The sequence below is a fragment of the Lampris incognitus genome, chromosome 14 (assembly GCF_029633865.1).
Source record: "Lampris incognitus isolate fLamInc1 chromosome 14, fLamInc1.hap2, whole genome shotgun sequence".
NCBI classification, from domain to species: Eukaryota; Metazoa; Chordata; class Actinopteri; order Lampriformes; family Lampridae; genus Lampris; species Lampris incognitus.
In genome coordinates this window covers 9,725,040-9,748,137 of record NC_079224.1, presented here as the reverse complement: position 1 = coordinate 9,748,137, position 23,098 = coordinate 9,725,040, and the positions used below count along the sequence as shown (strand labels likewise).

Below are 23,098 nucleotides of genomic sequence, written 5' to 3'. Positions count from 1 at the left end.
GACGTACAGTTCTGTTGGGTACCAGCACATGAGGGACTGTAAGGGAACGAGTGTGCAGATAAACTAGCAAAAAGGGCATTGCAAAAAGAAACAACAGTATCAGTCCCACTTGGAAAAGGATAAGGAAAAGCAGTGACTAAGAGGAAAGGAATGGAGATATGGCAGAAAAGGTGGGAGGGAGACCAGAAAGGAAGGGGATATTACAAATACAAAAATCTGTCATAACAAAGAATTAATAAAGAAAGCAACAGAAGGGAGGAAATCATCGTAACAAGACTACGATTGCATCACACATGATTAAATGGCGCTTTGTTTATAATGGGGGAAGGGACAGCGGTCAGTGCGAGAATTGCGGCGTTAAAGAAAACGCTGAACGTGTAATATTACATTTAACGCGTATGAAGTGGAAAGAGAAAGATTACAGGATAAAATCCGAGAGGGGGGACGGGAGTGGGATCTGATGGGGATACTGGGAACAGAAGGAGAGGGGGAGGGGATTAAAATCATCAGCAGGGCACTCTTCGCTTTCTTGAGTGACGCGAGGTTGATGGGTAGAATTTGATAGGGTAAAATGACATTACGTTACACACTTCTGTACAGTAGGTGGCGGTACGCACCTGAAGTCGTTTGCGATCCGCCAGTAAACCGAGAGAAGAAGAAGACGGAGACACAGACGAAGGAAGAAGAAGAAAACAAGCTACGTGCGACGTCGTACCGCCGGAGTTTAACTCGTATTATTTCCCCGTTGAGTTACCATGTCCAGAACAGATCTTCTAAGATCGTTCGTCATCGAGCGACTAACAGCAGCAGCTGAGGAGATAGTAGGAGCTTTCGAGAGGACGATAGCGGAGTATGAGGAAGAGAGAGAGCGACAGAGGAGACTGCTGGACATGGTCTTGAAGCCCGGTATTACCATACACAGAATAGGTTCGTAAAATCAAGTTTCAGTGTGTGCCGGCCATTACCATTATCTTGCATTCCCTCTTCTAATTTCTACGGAAATTAACACAGATCCCTGTGACTGTAGTTGTTTCTTTCCTCCTCCTCCTCCTCCTCCTCCTCCTCCTTCTACTTCTACTTCTTCTTCTTCTTCACAAATCTTTATTAATCCAAGGGATTTAGTGTACAGAGGACAGTATACAGAACGAACATGCATTAAAGAGCCAGGAGTACATTCCCATTGCATAAAGATATTAAAAGACATACATATATTAAAAGTTTTGACAGCCTTTCTGCTCATAGTGGAAAAAATAAGTTTTGCATCTTGTTCAATCTCTTTCAAGAAAACAAACAAAAATAGATGTTTTTGTTTGTGAATTTGCTTTTATGAATAACAACTTTTGCCAATATTATAAATAGATTTATTATGGAAAAAAAATTGTCACTTTTTTGGGGTGGTTAAAGAAACAAACACCACATTCTCCCATAATAAAACGTTTTGCCAGAATTTCTTGGCGTGAGAAGTGCCAAAACAGGTGTAACACTGTTTCTGGATGTTCATCACAGAAAGAACAGTTTGTGTGGTAACACTTTGTTTTAGGGGGTCGGAAATTACCTAGTAATTTCCTAGTAATGAGGTGGTATTTTATCACGCAATTTAATAGAAATAAGGTGAGCGTAAGCAGCAGTAATGTTCTAGTAATGAGGTGATACAATACCTAGGAAATTGGTGATAATTGTCATATTATAAGTTTAATTGTAATAAGGTGTTAATTTCTTGTAAATTTCTTGGTAATTTCTCATGAACAACTCCCTAAATAAAGTGTGTTCCTACAGCATAACTTCCGAGTAAATACTTGGTAATTTCCCACGAACAGCCCCCTAACGTGTGTTTTCCCTACATGTCTTATTTTAAGCTACAATAAACTGCCAGTTACCTATAAATGCAACTTAATAATCAACAGTATTCATTATAAAGAATGTACCATTTTCAAAATCTCATTCCTACCTTGCTTATTGAGGCCTGATAATGTATTCACACCACTCGAGAAGTTTATCACTTTTTATATATAGAAAAGATAATATACATAAACAAATGATATAAATACCCAAACACAGCATACAATATTAACATTTGTACAATGCTCTAATACCCCTGAAAAGGTGTCGAACCACTCCTTCCCTGTGTTTCTTTGCCAACCAGTGGTTCCACTCAATGAAATTCAAGTTCATTCTGAGAGCTGTCGGTGTGCGGTTCCCCCTGAACCGGTAGATCGTCTCCTTGTATGTATGTCAGGCTCTCTCAATATGTTGGCTGTGTGCCCCTGTCGATGGATGCACCAAGGTTCACCTGGTAGAGCACATAACCTTCTTGTGTAAGACTGTCGTACGCTCTCCATGAATCCAATATGATGCTGCTACCAGGGTTGACATGTTGGCGGACAAGCGGGACTAACACCTGCCTCGATCGCATCCTCATAAGCTTCAGCATTGGCCTTCTAACTCCTCCTCTCACCTCCAACATGCCAAACACCCATGACCTCCTCTGCCATCTTGCTCCAAACTGGCCTCTTGTGTACTGCAATGACAGAGATAAACAGAATGAGAGGGACGCTTTCAGAAAGATTATTTTTTAATCACTGGAGTGAGCTAAAAATGTGTTTTAACCCGTTTGCACGCTGCTATGATGGTTTGGCAAATGGATATTGCATTAGTCTACCATGGTGATTTATACACACAAACTAAGGAGACAGGTTGAAAGCACTGTTTATTTTTACAATATTATTACCATAGGCTGATATTAGGGATGTGTGTGTATTGTCGGCTACACAACGCTGTTTATGCTAGGCATTGCAGAAATACTAGTTGGTAATCTCTTTCAATTATTAGCTCGGATTCACAGCATGGTGCTTTTTACATACACCCGGTCTGCTAGTGGTTTCCTAATATGAAGCAAGTTTTACAGGTTTCAAGCGTGGGACTGTGCATGCAGATGAATACATTTGGACCTAGTGCCCTGCCAGTTTACCAGAATTACACGGGAGGGTTATCATTTAACTTGCCCCAACCGTCTGGTTGTAACGATACCTAACATGACCCGTTTGGAGTATGACATAGTAATTTGACACTAAACAACAGTTTATGTAACAGCAAAATGGTTTTTGAGTTTGTATTCGACCAACATCAGACACATATGGACCGATATGCGATAATGCTGATACTTGAACAATACACCCCCTCACCAGTAGGTGGCTCTGTAAGATGCATAGGCTAGAGACTGCTCTAAGGATGTAGTGAAGAATACACAAAAGATGACAATCCGGTATGTTACATTAATTGTGTTGCTGAGGGAATTCATGAAAGTTAATCAACAGTTCTTTTTGTCTCCTGTGACTCACTCACTCGACAACATAACAGACGTGTTGCCCCATTTACATGCAGTTGTTTCTGTCGCACTTTGCGGTGCTGGAATGCTTTAGTGTAATACAGCCACACTTGGCAGCTAGCTAAGGTGGGGTAGTGCCTTCAAGTGCAGGGGCTGTTCCAACTTTAAATTCCGACATCAAGGCTCAAACCTAAACATGTTGGGGCAGCTTGGCCTTTAATCAAAAACAATGCAAAGTTAGATGTAGTCATTGACCTGGCACATTACCTTTCTTTTATGCCGGAATGTGCTCTCGTCCAGGACAACAAACGCTCTTCCTGCTCCTCCTCCTCGCATCGGTTCTCTTTGCTCCAGCCGTTTCACTGCTTTTATGCACACACTGCGTAAAGCAGTCGTGAGCATAGTGAGTGTGGCGCTGCTTCCACATCCTCAATCATGTCCAGTTGGCGTTTCCTCAAGCCTTGGATTAAACTGTATTGGCAAAGAACATATAAATAACAGGAAATTAATACGCTTGAATTCTGACGAGACAGTCAGCGACATGGTTAAGCAGTTCTTAGCTATATCAGTGTAAACCCCCAGCATGATTGTTTGATGGGGCCGATTATCGCCAATGATTTCCTGAATCAGTTGGATTCAAGATCCCAATTTGATTCTAAAAGGCATTATATATATATATATATATATGTACAGACACACATATATATACACATATATATATATATACACACACACACACACACACACACACACACACACATATATATAGACACTGCTCAAAAGAATGAAGGGAACACTTAATCAATCACAGTACAACACCAGGTCAGTTAAACTCAGGGATATCGATCTGTCCATTTAGGAAGCACAAGTTATAGTGAATCACTTTCACCTGCTTTGGTGCAAATTAAAGTGACAACAGGTGCAACGGAGAGGCAGGCAACAGCAAGAAGACCCCCAAAAAGGGAATGGTTTTGCATGTGGTGGCCACAGACAATTGCGCTCTCCTTATCCTTCCTGACTGATTCTTCTCTAGTTTTGTGTTCTGCTAGTGTCCTTGTCACTACTTGTAGCATGAGGCAGTACCTGCAGCCCAATCAGGTTGCAGAGGTAGCCCAGCTCCTCTAGGATGGCACATCCATACGTGCAGTCGCAAGGTTTGCTGTGTCTCACAGCACAGTCTCAAGAGCATAGAGGAGATACCAGGAGACCGGCCATTACACGAGGAGGGCTGGACAGGGCCATAAAAGGGCATCAACCCAGCAGCAGGACCGGTATCTGCTCCTTTGTGCGAGGAGCAACAGGAGGAACACTGCCAGAGCCCTACAAAATGACCTCCAGCAGTCTAATGGTGTGCATGTTTCTGACCAAACTGTCAGAAACAGACTCCATTAGGGTGGCATGAGGGCCTGACGTCCTCTAGTGGGACCTATGCTCACAGCCCAGCACCGCGCAGCTTGATTGGCGTTCGCCAGAGAACACCAGAATTGGCAGGTCCACCATTGGCACCCCATTCTCTTCACAGATGAGAGCAGGTTCACACTGAGCACATGTAACAGGCGTGAAAGAGACTGGAGATGCGGTGGTGAACATTATGCAGCCTGTAACATCATCCAGCATGACCCGTTTGGCAGTGGGTCAGTGATGGTCTGGGGATGCATATCCTTGGGAGGGTCACACAGACCTCCATGTCATAGCCAACAGTACCCTGACTGCTGTTAGGTACCGGGATGAAATCCTCAGCGCAATTGTCAGACCTTATGCTGGTGCAGTGGGCCCCAGGTTCCTCCTGGTGCAGGACAATGCCCGGCCTCATGTGGCCAGAGTGTGTATGCAGTTCCTGGATGACGAAGGCATTGATGCCACTGACTGGCCCTCACGTTCCCCTGATTTAAAGCCACTTGTGCACCTATGGGACATTATGTATCGGTGCATCCGGCGCCTCCAAGTACCGCCATAGACTGTCCAGGAGCTCAATGATTCCCTGATCCAGGTCTGGGAGGAGATCCCCCAGGATACCATCCACCGACTCATCAGGAGCATGCCCAGACATTGTCGGGGGTGCTTACAGGCAGGCAGGGGCCGTACACACTACTGACTCACATTATGAGTTGCCGTGATGAAATTCACACGAGTTGGATCAGCCTGTGATTTCAATGTTTTACTTTGATTTTCGGTGTGATTTTGAATCCAGCCCTCTTTGGGTTGATGATTTGGCTTTCCACTGACCGTTGTTACATCATTTTGCTCTCAACAAATTATACAATGTACATCAGTAAAGTTTTTCAACTTGGATAATTCATTCATCAAGATCGGATGTGTGATTTAAGTGTTCCCGTAATTCTTTTGAGCAGTATATATATATATATATATATATATATATACACATATGTGTGTGTGTGTGTGTGTGTGTATATATATATATATATACACATATGTGTGTGTGTGTGTATGTATATATATATATATATATATATATATATATATATATCCCTTGCAACACTGGCACACGATTCTACAACAGAATTTATCCCAGGCTTAAAGATAGTAGCTGTGCCAGAGTGTTTTCTGTATTCATGACTTTTGAAGTTCTCACAGACGTTGGTTTTATAGTCACAGTTTTGCAAAACACATGTTACAGTCTCCTTATTTTTAAGATGCTGAAAGATGTGATGGAAAAAAAAATCCCTTTCAGTGGATAGTCGACTGACCACAAATTTGACATTTGAACGTGGATGAAGTTGCGGTGGTGGCTGTTGGTTCCGCACGGGGATTTCTTGACAAATGGCTCAGCAAGGCATTCCAAGTCTTGAATCTACACGTACAATTTGAATAAGTGCGTGGATACGTAGGCCCCCGTCCATCATGCCTATGATTGAAGTTGTAGTGCTTGAGCAGTTCGGATCTTCGAAACGGCCTCCCGCAGTCTCTGCATCGCCACACGCAGCACAGCACTAGAAACACAAAGAGACGGGCCTTACCAGGCGCATGTTGGTAGTCAGTCAAAAACCTCATCATAATGGGTTCTAAGACAGACAAGAGATACAACACACACGCAAACACTCACGCACACAGACACACACAGGGAAACAAGAGCTAGCTAAGTAGCCTTACAGCAGGTAGTTACACCGGGCAAGCCTAGCCAGCACATTTACTGTTGCGGTCTCCATCGCCACATCGTCTGACTGTGTAGTCCATTAACCAACAAGTCAGTGAACTCTGTTTGGAGTTTACTTAACTCTCCAGTTAACAAGTTATCCCCGAGGGGCTGCCCGCCATTTCACTACCACGACCTGGCTAACCTGACATCTAGACCCCAGCCCTCTCCCAGGTGTCAAAAAGAAAAGTCCCAGCAGGCAAAACAAAGCCAGAAAACCTTGATAAAACCAACCAAACAAAACACGTTTAAGGTGCATTATCTCACTTGCCCTTTGTGATTTATTGGTATTGTTATATTATGTTGTTATTGTGATTTATAGGCCTATTATTGTTGTATTGATGGGTTGAGCTGCATTTGTTTGATTTCAGATGGTTGTATATATATGAAACAAAGTAAATTTGAGGCTAAATCGACGTAGACTGAAATTCGCGTCCCGCATACATGCTTGTTGTTCTTCCTACTTCCGGACCCGCCCCATGACCCCTTGCTTCTCTTAAAGAGGTGTTCTCTGTTAAAGTCTGAACGTCACACCCTCCATCTGGAAAGCGCGTCAGTTCAAGAGGGTCTGGCGGGGAGACACGTGACATCCACCTCCACTACGCACTTGACCTCCTCGCTAGCCCATCACTGCGAACAGTGGTGGGCTAGCGGAACATTTGCTGTGTTTAACAGTCTAACCGTCACATTTGCTGTGCTGAACAGTCTACCCATCACATTTGCTGTGTTGAACAGTCTACCCGTCAAATTTGCTGTGTTGAACAGACTACCCATCACATTTGCTGTGCTGAACAGTCCACCCGTCACATTTGCTGTGTTGAACAGTCCACCCGTTACATTTGCTGTGCTGAACAGTCTAACCGTCACATTTGCTGTGCTGAACAGTCTACCAATCACATTTGCTGTGTTGAACAGTCCACCCGTTACATTTGCTGTGCTGAACAGTCTACCCGTCACATTTGCTGTGCTGAACAGTCCACCCGTCACATTTCCTGTGTTGAACAGTCCACCCGTCACATTTGCTGTGCTGAACAGTCCACCCGTCACATTTGATGTGTTGAACAGTCTACCCGTCACATTTGCTGTGTTGAACAGTCTACCCGTCACATTTGCTGTGCTAAACAGTCCACTCGTCACATTTGATGTGCTGAACAGTCCACCCGTCACATTTGATGTGTTGAACAGTCTACCCGTCACATTTGCTGTGTTGAACAGTCTACCCGTCACATTTGCTGTGTTGAACAGTCCGCCCGTCACATTTGCTGTGCTGAACAGTCTACCCATCACATTTGCTGTGTTGAACAGTCTACCCGTCACATTTGCTGTGCTAAACAGTCCACTCGTCACATTTGATGTGCTGAACAGTCCACCCGTCACATTTGATGTGTTGAACAGTCTACCCGTCACATTTGCTGTGTTGAACAGTCTACCCGTCACATTTGCTGTGTTGAACAGTCTACCCGTCGCATTTGCTGTGTTGAACAGTCTACCCACCACATTTGCTGTGTTGAACAGTCCACCCGTCACATTTGCTGTGCTGAACAATCCAACCGTCACATTTGCTGTGTTGAACAGTCCGCCCGTCACATTTGCTGTGCTGAACAGTCTACCCGTCACATTTGATGTGTTGAACAGTCTACCCGTCACATTTGCTGTGTTGAACAGTCTACCCGTCACATTTGCTGTGTTGAACAGTCTACCCGTCACATTTGCTGTGTTGAACAGTCTACCCGTCACATTTGATGTGTTGTTACATGTTAGAAAATCCCCTTCACTAGGAAGGGGATTTTTAATTTTTTTCATCATCATCTCTAGACAGAGGAAAATAAGGGTGATGGGGATGATGTAAGGATGATGAAATATGATGATATGACTTTTTCCTGGCTGAAAGGGCCCAGCTGACAATTTCAAACAAAATTTGCATTTTAGGCGGATGTTACACATGAAACAGATATATATATTATGCAGGAGGCATGATATAGCCTCCTGCATAATATATATCTGACTGCTGTTTTGATATAACTGACTGCTGTTTTGCTATAACCGACTGCTGTTTTGCTATAACCAACTTCTGTTTTGAAATAACCGACTGCTGTTTTGATGTAACTGACTGCTGTTTGATATAACTGACTGCTGTTTTGCTGTAACTGCCTGCTGTTTTGCTATAACTGACTGCTGTTTTGCTATAACTGACTGCTGTTTTGATATAACTGACTGCTGTTTTGCTATAACTGCCTGCTGTTTTGCTATAACTGACTGCTGTTTTGCTATAACTGACTGCTGTTTTGATATAACTGACTGCTGTTTTGCTATAACTGCCTGCTGTATTCCTATAACTGACTTCTGTTTTGCTATAACTGCCTGCTGTTTTGCTATAACTGACTTCTGTTTTGATATAACTGACTGCTGTTTTGCTATAACTGACTGCTGTTTTGCTATAACTGACTGCTGTTTTGCTATAACTGACTGCTAATTTGCTATAACCGACTGCTGTTTTGCTATAACTGACTACTGTTTTGCTATAACTGACTACTGTTTTGCTATAACTGACTGCTGTTTTGCTGTACCTTACTGCTGTTTTGCTATAACTGACTGCTGTTTTGCTATAACTGACTGCTGTTTTGCAATAACTGACTGCTGTTTTGATATAACTGACTGCTGTTTTGCTATAACTGCCTGCTGTTTTGCTATAACTGACTGCTGTTTTGCTATAACTGCCTGCTGTTTTGCTATAACTGACTTCTGTTTTGATATAACTGACTGCTGTTTTGCTATAACTGACTGCTGTTTTGCTATAACTGGCTGCTGTTTTGCTATAACTGACTGCTATTTTGCTAAAACCGACTGCTGTTTTGCTATAACTGACTACTGTTTTGCTATAACTGACTGCTGTTTTGCTACAACTGACTGCTGTTTTGCTACAACTGACTGCTGTTTTGCTGTAACTGACTGCTGTTTTGCTATAACTGACTGCTGTTTTGCTATAACTGACTGCTGTTTTGATATAACTGACTGCTGTTTTGCTATAACTGCCTGCTGTATTCCTATAACTGACTTCTGTTTTGCTATAACTGCCTGCTGTTTTGCTATAACTGACTTCTGTTTTGATATAACTGACTGCTGTTTTGCTATAACTGACTGCTGTTTTGCTATAACTGACTGCTGTTTTGCTATAACTGACTGCTAATTTGCTATAACCGACTGCTGTTTTGCTATAACTGACTACTGTTTTGCTATAACTGACTACTGTTTTGCTATAACTGACTGCTGTTTTGCTGTACCTTACTGCTGTTTTGCTATAACTGACTGCTGTTTTGCTATAACTGACTGCTGTTTTGCAATAACTGACTGCTGTTTTGCTATAACTGACTGCTGTTTTGCTATAACTGACTGCTGTTTTGCTATAACTGACTGCTGTTTTGCTATAACTGACTGCTGTTTTGCTATAACTGACTGCTGTTTTGCAATAACTGACTGCTGTTTTGATATAAATGACTGCTGTTTTGCTATAACTGCCTGCTGTTTTGCTATAACTGACTGCTGTTTTGCTATAACTGCCTGCTGTTTTGCTATAACTGACTTCTGTTTTGATATAACTGACTGCTGTTTTGCTATAACTGACTGCTGTTTTGCTATAACTGGCTGCTGTTTTGCTATAACTGACTGCTATTTTGCTAAAACCGACTACTGTTTTGCTATAACTGACTACTGTTTTGCTATAACTGACTGCTGTTTTGCTACAACTGACTGCTGTTTTGCTACAACTGACTGCTGTTTTGCTGTAACTGACTGCTGTTTTGCTATAACTGACTGCTATTTTGCTATAACTGACTACTGTTTTGCTCTAACTGACTGCTGTTTTGCTACAACTGACTGCTGTTTTGCTCTAACTGACTGCTGTTTTGCTACAACTGACTGCTGTTTTGCTCTAACTGACTGCTGTTTTGCTATAACTGACTGCTATTTTGCTATAACTGACTACTGTTTTGCTCTAACTGACTGCTATTTTGCTATAACTGACTACTGTTTTGCTCTAACTGACTGCTGTTTTGCTACAACTGACTGCTGTTTTGCTACAACTGACTGCTGTTTTGCTGTAACTGACTGCTGTTTTGCTATAACTGACTGCTGTTTTGATATAACCGATCGCTGTTTTGCTATAACCAAGAATCAGTGTTTTCCGTTTTTATTTTTCAAAGCGATCCCGCATGACGAATTTCGCCACAAGAGGACACTGTTACATTACCTCACATGAACAGGAACAATGTTTGGTTCCGTGGAAACATAAAATCCGAGTGAAAATCAGTTTAAACCGATCTGCTCCATTTTAAAAAATCTGTGTATTTTTCGTTGAAAATCGGTAAAAACCGAAAATGCTGAGCCTTAGATATAACTGACTGCTATTTTACTATAGCTGACTGCTGTTTTGATATAACTGATTGCTGTTTTGCTGTATCTGACTGCTGTTTTCTCCTACTAATTTCCTATGTTACATGCACTTATTGTAAGTCGCTCTGGATAAAAGCGTCGGCTAAATGACTGTAATGTAATGTAATGAATCCAAGTGTGGCTCCACAAGACGATGTCATCGAGGGTGAGTGGTTGTTACATTTTATTTTTAGGGGGCCAAGCACTGAAGTGCAATGGCACCCTACTGTAATTGGTAGTTTTATTATTATTGTACACATTTTGTACAACTATATCAAAAATCTCCTAACAACAATTCAGTTTTATTACACCTGTTCCTTCTCCTGTCATACTACAAGATGCAACAACATCTGCCACCTTGGAGGAGCCAGCCAGCTTGGAAGGAAGTTCGGCACTGACTGCCGCACCAGAATCACCAGTTCGGGCACCAACTGCCTGGGTACTAATCCAAAAACTGAAAAACAAAATCCTCGTTCTAGAAAAGGAAAACAAGATGCTTAAGGACGAGCGGGACTTCCTGCGCCAGGCCCTCATTTCAGCCCAGCCTGCGCCAGCCCCTGGATCCACAGTGCTGCATCACACAGCCAAAGTCCAGCCTTTGAAGGCCAAGGAAAAGCGAAGAAGAAGAGAGGAATCAGGTAGATTTATGAGGGGATGAACGATGGAAAATAAAAGGAGGAAACATGTAATTGCTCTGTCACCAATCATCGTAAGGGATTGTAAAATCAAGTCCTATGAGGCCAACTGATCTACAGTATTCCATTAATAGGTGATTTTAGGGAGGGGTATGCTTTTCACTTCATTAAATATGATGAGCACAAGCAATTGTCTGTGTTATATATTTAGTTTAATTATCTGCTTTTTTTCAGAATCTACTGAAGGGTCTGAATCAGACCTGGGGTGCTCTTCTGACTCCTCGGACTCCAAAGAGGGCAAGAAGAAGAAAAAGAAGAGTAGGAAGAGTAGCAGCCCTGACAAAGGGCAGTTTGGAAGGCGAGGTATTTGACCACTATCAAGTAAATCGATGCACGTATGAAACCAAAAGTTGAAGGCATTGAAATGTAGTTGGAGCTACATTTCATAGTAATAACATCATCCATACTGAAGACATTAACTTGATTGGAAATTAATCATTATTATTCATTTTTAGAGTAAGGTTTCGTCGTGTTTTATCTCCCACTTATTTTTTCATTATTTACTATCATGTGCCAATATTAAGGTGCTCCACAGTGAATGGGCAGACTAACTGTCTGTGGCTTCACTGTAGGTTGTTTGCTCTAGCTTTCTAGTTCAAATGGGCTTAATTGTATGATAGGTGTCTCTATTGCCATCCTTGAATCGGATGATATTCTGCAGTGATGATGATCATTAATACAAGTGCTGTCCATAATACTTAAACTGGGCTGATTTTTTTCTCTCTTCCTCTCCAAGTGACGACACCAAATGAGGTGACCAATCGTTATAAGGCTGTGTTCAGCCATTACCAGCGGCATCTTTCGTTCACCATGGCATGTAACAAGTTGTCCGTGAGCAAGGAAACCATCAAAATGACCGCCATTATTGCAGAGGTGGATATGTTTGTTCCCTTGGACAAAAAGCCTCCATACAAAAATGGTGAGCCATTGGCAGGTTACGCCAAAACCTGCAAAGCCTTCCTGGAGCAGAACCAGGACATTGCACAGGACCTGGAGGCCCGCCGGAAGAGAAAGGAGCTCCTGCCTTTAAAATACAAATTCAACAAGTAATTGGCGTAAGGTTGGTGTATTCCCTTTTACAAGTGCTTTTTCATGGTCATGTTTGTGAAACTACTTTTTTGTAGGTTGTTTTTAAAATAAATCTTGAAATAGTCATTCACTTGGTGGCTTGCGGTGCATTTGTTCATTGCGTGCAACTTCCTTTATACAGGACAGTGATTTGTTTATGGACAGTACAACATGCCCTGATGGTTATTGTCAATGTTGTCTTTACTAGGCAGTGGACCCCACCCTGGGGGACGAGTGCAGGTTTTGTAGAGGTTTGCCATGGTGGAGTTTTTTTTACTCCAGCTACTCTGGCTTTTCTTTGTATTGTGATGGTTTGTTTACTTAATTATTCTTTATGGGTCTTAATTATTTTCTACTTTTTTTCGAAATGGTTTTAAGCCATTGTTCTTACAAAATAAATAATTAAACTTTCAATGAGTGTCTTTCTTCTAATCATTGTAAGTCATCAATAATGTTCAGTATTCCTTTAGCTTATTCCTTTTGCATATACTTCTGTGATTTGAAGTACAGTGATTGTTGTGTCTTTATAAGGTTAGTGTATTAGTAGTTGACACCCTGGATGTATAGATGGAGCTTGTCACCCACACACATGCATGTGTCCAAACGAAGAAATATGGCGTCTCAACTTCCGGGTATTCGGTGAGTGCATTTGACTCAGAGGTTTTCCCATCTTAAAAATATGCCCATTGTTGAAGGCCATGTACCTTGTACATGATGGTTGACTTTTGAAGACTTTATTATGAGATGCACTAATGATTTGGACCGTCCTGTTTTCCCCCAGTGTTCAACTCACTGAACATCAGCCGCGACACCATGTTGGAGGGTGCAGTATGAAGACCATCCGTGCGAAGTTTGCCATCCTGAGGATGATTACGCACAACGCAGAGGGACGCTGTCTCACAACCATGGAGGCTCTGGCTGAGCAGGTACTGAATGCATAGAGTAAGCATTTGCCAGCAAGTGTATCTTGTTCTTACAAAGGGTTTATTATTCCTTGCCCACTTAACAGAAGTCCTGTTGTCGACTTGTACTTGAAGTTTCAGGGTGCTCTGAACATAGTGGTGCTGCTGACTGGAGAGACCATCACAGATCTGAAGCTGCTGGGGAGGGGGGACATCATCGTGAGCACCCCAGACAAATGGGACAGCCTGTCTCAGTGCTGGAAAAAAGAGTAAAACGTCCACAATGCCAGCGTGTTCATTATGGATGAGACCCATCTCATTGTAGGAGAACACCCATCTCTAGACCCAGAAGGTCAAGGTGTCAGATCAGCCCAAGTTTAATTACATGGCAGCAAACTTTCCATTTTAGAGAGCACACATGCGCTGGACCTAGAATGTCCTGTGAGAGCTACAAGATTTTTCTGTATATATGCTACTTAATGTGTATTTTTATGTAATTTTTTCGCCTTTAATCTATAGTAGCAATTAGTAGTTTTCGCCATAGTTTTGTGGCAGTATGAAGGGCACGGAAGGCAGTGGCTCTCAACCACTAGGGGGGAGTATAACAGAACACACATGTGATTTCCCATTCCCAGAGTTGCCTGGGGCTGTCTTTCACACTTTAATTCAATGGTCTATGAACAATAAATCATACTTGATTGAGCCTTGCAGTCATGTGTTTTCATTCAAGGTTTCATCATTCTACCTATAAACAATAGAACAGTCTAAAATGTGTAACGTGTCCATAACACATTTATTAGTTACTAACTACATGCCTGATGTGTTTTTGTGTAATAAAACAAATAAAATGACAACATAAACTTAAATATTCTATTGCATAATTATCAACATTTATAAATGATCTATCATTGTGTTGTTGGAGAGTCCCAAGAAGTGATTGTTAGCCTACTGTAGCCTGCATGTCTATTTACAACGGTCCGCTTTCTCTATCAATTATGAAACACTTTAGCCACCGACAGCTACCAGGGGGTGTCCCCCCCCCCGACAACTATTGGCCCGAATCCCACCAATCAAAGTTCACTAGGTTGCTAAGTAATTTCCCCAGAGGTTAGCCATCGTTCATGCTAGTCAATGCATTGGGAGCAGCGCCATTGACGTACTGCTGAGTTGGACTAGCGAGTGGCTGTGAATGTTCTCATTCATCCGGGTCATGGTTATCCAAAGGAGTTGAATCAAGTGCAACTGGACTTGGTATATATCCGTGAAGGCGTTTCGCCTCTCATCCAAGAGGCTTCCTCAGTTCGTGCCTTTCTGACTAGACCAAGCTAGTCTGACTGGCTGGTGATGAGACTCAGAATTTATCCTCTAGGAGTCGTTGTCAGAGCTATAGATGTCCATGGCTCTTTGTGATCCGATGTTTACCAAGGCCCGTCGCTAACAGAGCCATATATATGCGTGGCTCTTTTGTGTACCGATGTTTGGCCGCGCCCATCGTTATCGGAGCTATTGATTTGCATTTGTTTAGCAGCGACGGTGGTTGGGGGTGTTAGTTTGGACTTCGTTATTCAGTGGTCATGAGAGTCGTTGGAGCCGTTAGTGAGCGACTGTTGTTCTTGGAGGCTAGGCTTCTTGAGTCTCCTGCGTAGAGATGAAAGGACTGCATTGTAAGTGGGAGATCGGTGGTGTCGCAGACCTCCTCCTCTGTTGAGGGATGGTTTTTCCAGTTTCACATATGGCTTCCTTCACCCCTCTTTCAAACCCTCTATCTTCTCTGTCCAAAATGTGTACGTTGCTGTCCTCGAAGGAGTGTGTCTTCTCCTTTAGGTGTAGATAGACTGCTGAGTCTTGTCCTGAGGAGTTTGGCCTTCTGTGTTGGGCCATCCGTTTGTGTAGTGGTTGTTTGGTTTCTCCTGTGTATAGGTGAGGATTGAGGATTGCACTGACCTATACATAGGAGAAACCAAACAACCACAAGGAGACGATCTACCGGTTCAGGGGGAACCGCACACCGACAGCTCTCAGAATGAACTTGAAATTAATTGAGTGGAACCACTGGTTGGCAAAGAAATACAGGGAAGTAGTGGTTCGATGCCTTTTCAGGGGTATTAGAGCATTGTACAAATGTTAATGTTTTATGAGTGGTGTGAATACATTATCAAGCCTCAATAAGCAAGGCAGGAATGAGATTTTGAAAATGGTCTACTCATTTATAATGACTACTGTTGATTCTTAAGTTGCATTTATAGGTAACTGGCAATTTATTGTAGCTTAAAATAAGACATGCAGGGAAAACACACTTTAGGGGGCTGTTCATGAGAAATTCCCAAGAAATTACTTGGAAGTTATGCCATAGGAACACGTTTTAATTTAGGGTGCTGTTCATGAGAAATTACCAATCAAAACTTAAGTACTCATCAGTATATGTTGGTTTACAGTAAACGTCATGGGGGACATTTGATGTCCCCCATCACCAATTGCAATTTCACATTGTAAAAAGGCTAACCTGTTGTTTTCCACATACTACCTGGTGAACTTGATGGGGTTTTCCAGAGTTAATATGGTCCATGAAATGTGGTGCATCCTGAGATTTAACCCAGACGTCATCCATAAAACTGAACCAATTGCTATGTGGTGTCTCTGGATAGGACATCAGAGCCCTCCTTTCCATTTACTCCATGTACAAGTTGGCCACTACAGGTGAGACTGGGGAACACATAGCACACCCATGCCTCTGCCTATAGTACTGCCCCCTGTATGTGAACTACGTGGACTGGAGACACAGCTTCAGGAGCAGACACACTCGGTCAGTATTAAGGATGGTCCTATTGCTAAGGGTGGGGTCGTTTTGTAATATCATATTGACTACCTCCACTGCATAATCAGCAGGAACCACGTGAAGAGAGACTTAACATCATAAGACACCATTGTTTCATCCCCCTCCATAATGATGTCCCTCACTTTATCCACAAACTCTATAGTGTTCTGAATGTGACGTTCATTACTGCCTACCAACAAGTTAAGAAAAGATGCAAGAAACTTAGAGATGTTTTAGGTCACTGAGTTAATCATACAAACAACAGACTGTAATGGTACATCCTGTTTATGTATCTTAGGTAAACCATACAGATTAGGTGTGCCATCCCCTGGGTATAATCTGTGGTAAATATTCTGTCAATAGGGGGAAGCTACACCTAATCTAGGTTTACCTAAGATATGTAAACAGGAATTGCCTCTGAGGCCAAACTTTAATAGGTATCCTGAATCAAATTTAACCTACTTCTGTTGATGCAAATAACAGCATTGATTTTGTTTTTCCCTTTACCCAGACTGTGTACAGTTATCTGATCAGCAGCATGGTGAGCAGGAGAGGAGCCCCAGTCTGGCCAAGGAGGAACAACAGGAACTCTGGATCAGTCCACAGGAAGACCAACTTCCATTGCAGGGGGTAGTTGATACCTCTGAGTCCATATCTACTCCTCTTTGTGATGGAAATGATGATGGTAAAGATCAGCCTCTGCCCTCACAGCTCTACCAAACCCAGACAGAGGGAGACACAGAGCCCCCAGCGGTCACCTCATTTGAACTGATACAACTGGATGTCAAAGAAGAAAACTTTTTAATATCAGAACCAACAAGTGACGACCATACCCTCTCAAACTGCTGTCATGTAACTAAGAGTGAAGCTGATCATACTAGCAGTCGCCAAAACTGTGAGGAAGCGGATACAACTCAGAAAGCAAGGCTGGAACCTCACAAAAAGCCCTACAACAAGTGCAAGATTTGTGGGAAAGTGCTTTATAATTTGGAAATTTTCAAAATCCACATGAGATTTCATACAGGGGAAAAGCCTTTCAAATGCACCACTTGTGGGAGAGAGTTTACCTGGAAGTATAACATGGAGAGGCATACAAGAACTCATGCAGGGGAGAAGCCATTTAGATGCACTACGTGCGGGAAAATGTTTACCCATGAGTCAAGTTTTCAAAAGCACATAAGGCCTCATACAGGTGGGAAGCCATTCCGATGCACCACGTGTGGGAAATGTTTTACCCATGAATCAAGTTTTCAAAGGCACGTAAGGACTCATACATGGCTGAGGCCATTCAGATGCACCACTTGCAGAAAAAGGTTTACCCGGAAGTCACATTTGCAAACACACATGAGGACTCATACAGGGGAAAAGCCATTCAGATGCACCACGTGTGGGAAAATGTTTACCTGGAAGTCAAGTCTTCAAAGGCACGCAAGGATTCATACAGTGGAGAAGCCATTCAGATGCACCACGTGCGGGAAAATGTTTACCCATGAGTCAAGTTTTCAAAGGCACATAAGGACTCATACATGGCTGAAGCCATTCAGATGCACCACGTGCAGAAAAATGTTTACCCGGAAGTCACATTTGCAAACGCACATGAGGACTCATACAGGGGAAAAGCCATTCAGATGTGCCACATGTGGGAAAATTTTTACCTGGAAGTCACAATGGCAAATACACGTAAGGACTCATACAGGGGAGAAGCCATTCAGATGCACCACGTGCGGGAAAATGTTTTCCCGGAAGTCAAATTTGCAAGAGCACATCAGGACTCATACAGGGGAGAAGCCATTCAGATGCACCACGTGTGGGAAAACGTTTAACCAGAATTCAAGTTTACAAACGCACATAAGGACTCATACAGGGGAGAAGCCATTCAGATGCACCATATGCAAGAAAATGTTTGCCCATAAGTCAACTTTTCAAAGGCACATCAGGACTCATACAGGAGAGAAGCCATTCAGATGCACCACGTGCGGGAAAATGTTTACCCAGAAGTCAAATTTACAAAGTCACCTAAGGACTCATGTACAGGGCATAAGCAATTCAGGTGCTGTGATTATGGAGGTGGTTTCACCTCAAATTGTCATCTCAAACAACATGTCATGATCCACACAGGTGAGAGGCCTCACAGGTCACTGCAAAAATAAGTTAACTGACTACTCATCTTAATTATTTATAACATTTTTTTTATCGGCAACATATGTCAGGGGGTTAAATTGAATCAAGACTTTTTGATATTAAGGAGCAGGAACCATAGTAATTAAGCAGAAAGTGCAATCACATTGCATCAGGACCATATATTCACATACGCTATGTTTAGAGGGTCCCAATTAAAAAATGCTACAGCGAAATTTCTTAAAATTCAGGTTTTTGGTAGTAGGTAGAACCATGGTATGTAAGCAGAAAGTTCAATCACATTATTTTATCATTATTTCGAACATGTCTGGTTACAGACCCCGTTACAGACGCACCGTGACTACCACCGAGGCGTTGCAGTATTTACAGCAGTGATTTTAAATTGTTTGAAAAATAGTATTAAAGTTGTTAAAATGTTAATTTTGGTGTCAGTCGTTTCTTAACAGACATACTAACACATGTAATGCATTAATATTTCAACTGGTTTTTTGTCTTGACAGAATCTCATCTCAGCTCATCTCATCATCAGCCGCTTCTCCGGGGTCGGGTCGCGGTGGCAGCAAGCTGAGTCGGACACTCCAGACGTCCCTCTCCCCAGCAACGCCCTCCAGCTCCTCCTGGGGGATCTCAAGGCGTTCCCAGGCCAGGTTGGACATGTAGTCCCTCCAGCGAGTTGTCACCACAACGGTCCGGTACAACATCCGCATTACTGCTGATGCTGCACCAATCCGCCAATCTGCACCAATATGCTCGTAGGTTTAAGACCCGTGGGCGGTCCCATGGTTGTTCCAGTAGTTTTTAAGTTCCGGTCATTGTCTGGGACTGTTTCAATGGTTATTTTCAGTTCTTTTTTTATTTTATTTTTTTACATATCACGTTTTATGGGCCTTGTTACATTTGTTAATTAGCACGTGTTTTCAGTTTTGTTTTTCCGGTTTCCCTTCTTTTTTCATTGTTTATTGTTACCGTCTCACTGTAAATATTCAAGTTCTGTTTGTGTTTTAAATGTTTGAAAGTTAGTATTAAAAGTCGTGATAATGTTAACTTTGGTGTCAGTCGCTTCTTAACAGACATACTAACATATGCAATGCATTAATATCTCAATTGGTTATTTATCTTGACAATAGAGTTTAATCACCGCCCATAGCCATTTTACATAGGAGTGAAATCCCGGTCGTTGTCATGTTAAAAATAGCACACACTCACATGTCTCCACAGCGCATGTTCATGCCAGAATCTGATTTGCATGTCACACCCAATGTAAGTGAAGGAGTTGATGAGTTTGAGAAAGTTTGGTTCAGGTAAGAGAAAGACAGTGATCTTATTACTAGTGATTGGATGTATTGGGATGATTATATGTGTACATTGGTGGTTTTGCAGACCCAAGGCGTAGCCCAGCTCCACTGGAGTTACAAGGGGTGCCACAGAAAATTACGATGGGGGGGTTAGTTAAAGGCGTTTAACTCCTCCACGTGACACCCAAGACCACATACCGTCCATGTCAGGTACAATATCAGCTCAAATCACAGGTAGTAATCCAAAGGAATTGAATCAAGTGCAACTGGACTTGGTATATATCCGTGAAGATGTTTCACCTCTCATCCAAGAGGCTTCCTCAGTTCGTGCCTTTTCTGACTAGACCAAGCTACTAGTGTGACTGGCTGGTGAAGAAACTCAGATATTTATCCTCTTTGGAGTCGTTATCAGAGCTATTGATGTCCATGGCTCTTTGTGTTCCGATTTTTAGCAACAGATAGTAATAGGTGTAGCACCAGTGTTTAACAGTTTGCTGGCAGCAGGAGTCATGATCCCTTGTGCTCATTCACCAGTGAGGATGCCTGTCTTTCCAGTTTAAAAGACAATGCTGGAGAATCAGCCAGCAGAGTGGCGATCCATGCAAGATTTACAAGCAAAATGCAGCAGTGTCCGTGTGCACCCAGACTCTCAGTATTGGTTTGTGTCTATGTACATGCATGGGTGCCAATTGTGCCTAATCCATATACTATACTTTCTCAGGTTCCACCTGGTAGTATGTGATTTTCTGTAATCGATTTGGCTAATGCATTCTTCAGTGTTCCAGTACATCCAAACTCTTAGGGTAAAACATTTAAGTGGGCCAGGATGCCACAAGGTTATATTGAGTTCCCAGCAGTCTACTTGCAGGTTTTGCATGCAAGACTGGAGAATTTAGGTCTTCCAGCAAGGAGCGTGCTGATACGGTATGACAACGATTTGATGATGAACAAAACAAGCTTGTGAGATTGGTTGCATTGCTAAAACATCTGGCAGAGCAGGGCCACAAGGCCAGTCTGAGTAAATTGCAATTTGTCTAGGAAAAAGTCACCTTTCTAGGGCATGAGATCACTTAAAAAAAATGTTTTAAATGGTAAACCACTGAGGTCAAAGCAAGTGGAAGCCATCTTCAAAATTTGAAAACCTTTCACTAAGAAGCAATTAATGTCATTTTTAGGGATAACAGCCACTTTTGACAGTGGATCTGTGACTATGCATCCCTGGAGGCTCCACTATTATCTATTACGCATGTCCATGGACTAAAACCAACTGACAATGTGGCGTAGACAGAAGCTGCTGATGCAGCTCTCACTCAAATAAAACAGACTTTGACTACCACAAATACGTTAGAACTGCCTGATTCAGACAGGGGCGGCATGGTGGTACAGTGGTTAGTGCGGTCACCTCACAGCAAGAAGGTCCTGGGTTCGAGCCCCGGGGTAGTCCAACCTTGGTGGGTCATCCCGGGTCGTCCTCTCTGTGGAGTTCGCAAGTTCTACCCATGTCTATGTGGGTTTCCTCCGGGGGCTCCGGTTTCCTCCCACAGTCCAAAGACATGTAGGTCAGGTGAATTGGCTGTACTAAATTGTCCCCAAGTGTGTGTGTGTGTGTGTGTGTGTGTGTGTGTGCGTGTGGGCCATGTGATGGTCTGGCAGCCTATCCAGGGTGTCTCCTCGCCTGCTGCCCAATGACTGCTGAAATAGGCTCCAGCATCCCCGTGACCCTGAGAGCAGGATAAGCGGTTCAGAGAATGAATGGATGGATGGATGGATAATTCAGACTGAACATTCACATGGACTGTGGATGGAGAATATGGTTTTTGACAAGAGACAGAGAGGAAAAAGAAGAAAAAGGCTAAGTGCACATATGTAAATAACGTATGGCAGTCTGAGGATAGACGCCCTTGCCTGCCTAAGTGTTTTTTTCCTTTATATGTAAAATTAGCACATGGGAAGGATTATGTATCAAAAGGGGGGATGGTGGATGCAGTAAACAAACACTGGTTAACGAGTGGCTTCATAAATCATTCCCAAAATGTTTGATCCAAATGTTTAATTTTTTGGAAAACAATGCCACAAGAGGGCAAATCACACAAGCCTCAGGCCACCCTCCATCTGACCAACCATTTGATCACCTAAAGATGTATGTCATTGAACTAACACCATGTGAGGGAAATAAATATTGTCTTATGATTGTTGACATGTTTTCTAAGTGGGTTGAAGTTTTCCCTACAGGAAAGGCAGATGCCTCCATAGTAGCAAAGGTGCTAGTAAGAGAGATTATTCCCAGATGGGGAAATACCACAGAAGATCAGCAGTGATAACAGAACTCAGTTTGTAAATAGTGCTATTGAAGAACTTTCAACATTTTTGGGCATTAATCTGAGGCAAGTTTGTGCCTATCAGCTACACAGTGGTGGAGCAGTGGAGAGAGAAACTGGGACGATTAAAATTAAACTGCTCAAATGTTGAAATGAGACAGGACATGGATAAAAGCAATACTGTTAGTGCTGATGCCTATGAGAGCAAGAGGAATGGCTACATCAGGTCTGTCGCCTTTTGAAATCCTCACAGGCAGACCCATTAACACTGAAATAGCCCTTCCCCCATAAAAGCAGGTCCTCAGCTCAGATCTCATCAAGGATGTAATGCCTAACTATTGAAAATAACTAAACAAAATGCTGAGTTCTATTCACATGCAGGTGAGATCGGCACGTCCACATAAAATAGAGGGTCATCTGCATACCTGAAGGCAGGAGATTGGGTGCTGATAAAGGACCTAAAGAGGAAATATTGGAAGAAACCCTGTGGGCTGGGCCCCACCAAATGCTCTTGACCACACCTACAGCAGTGGAGGGGAGAGTCAGCTGGACCCAAGCTAGCCACTGCAAGAAGGTGCCACCGCTGGAGACGGAGGTCGAGGGTGAGAGACCCGCTTTGCTCACAAACAAGGAAGAGAAGTTGACGTGGCCAGCTCTCACTGAGGTTTAAAAACCTACCGAGAGCCAATGGTTGCTACGCTATAGAGAAAAGCATTATTTTATCTAATGGAGCCTGATAACAATAGGGCACCATTGAATTTCTTTGTAGTGATGAGGCCACCTGAAGGCAAGCCCTGGTATTCTTTTAGGAGAAGGGGTCAAGGGGCAGGAGAACCATGTATTGTCTTACAATAATAACTATTGTGATTGTCGGTCCCATATTATTGCTTTTGATTCTCTGCAATATAACAATGTGGTAACAACGATCCATGTTACATTCTCATTCAACACCTTTCACA

General features: G+C 42.7%; 3 protein-coding genes across 3 annotated transcripts; all 3 read left to right on the top strand.

Annotated features, from left to right (window-relative positions):
• Positions 1–713: 713 nt before the first annotated feature.
• Positions 714–12,687, top strand: LOC130123376 (uncharacterized). The gene is made up of 4 exons (XM_056292519.1): positions 714–927; positions 11,246–11,545; positions 11,777–11,905; positions 12,339–12,687. The coding sequence occupies exons 1-4, from the start codon at positions 756–758 to the stop codon at positions 12,650–12,652; spliced, it is 915 nt and encodes a 304-aa protein (XP_056148494.1). The 5' UTR covers positions 714–755; the 3' UTR covers positions 12,653–12,687.
• Positions 12,688–13,197: 510 nt separating this feature from the next.
• LOC130123378 (U5 small nuclear ribonucleoprotein 200 kDa helicase-like) lies at positions 13,198–14,234 on the top strand. Its single transcript, XM_056292520.1, has 3 exons — positions 13,198–13,309; positions 13,452–13,596; positions 13,708–14,234. The coding sequence occupies exons 1-3, from the start codon at positions 13,230–13,232 to the stop codon at positions 13,843–13,845; spliced, it is 363 nt and encodes a 120-aa protein (XP_056148495.1). The 5' UTR covers positions 13,198–13,229; the 3' UTR covers positions 13,846–14,234.
• Positions 14,235–17,333: 3,099 nt separating this feature from the next.
• LOC130123925 (gastrula zinc finger protein XlCGF26.1-like) lies at positions 17,334–18,496 on the top strand. The gene has a single exon (XM_056293255.1). The coding sequence runs from the start codon at positions 17,396–17,398 to the stop codon at positions 18,494–18,496; it is 1,101 nt and encodes a 366-aa protein (XP_056149230.1). The 5' UTR covers positions 17,334–17,395.
• Positions 18,497–23,098: the final 4,602 nt, after the last annotated feature.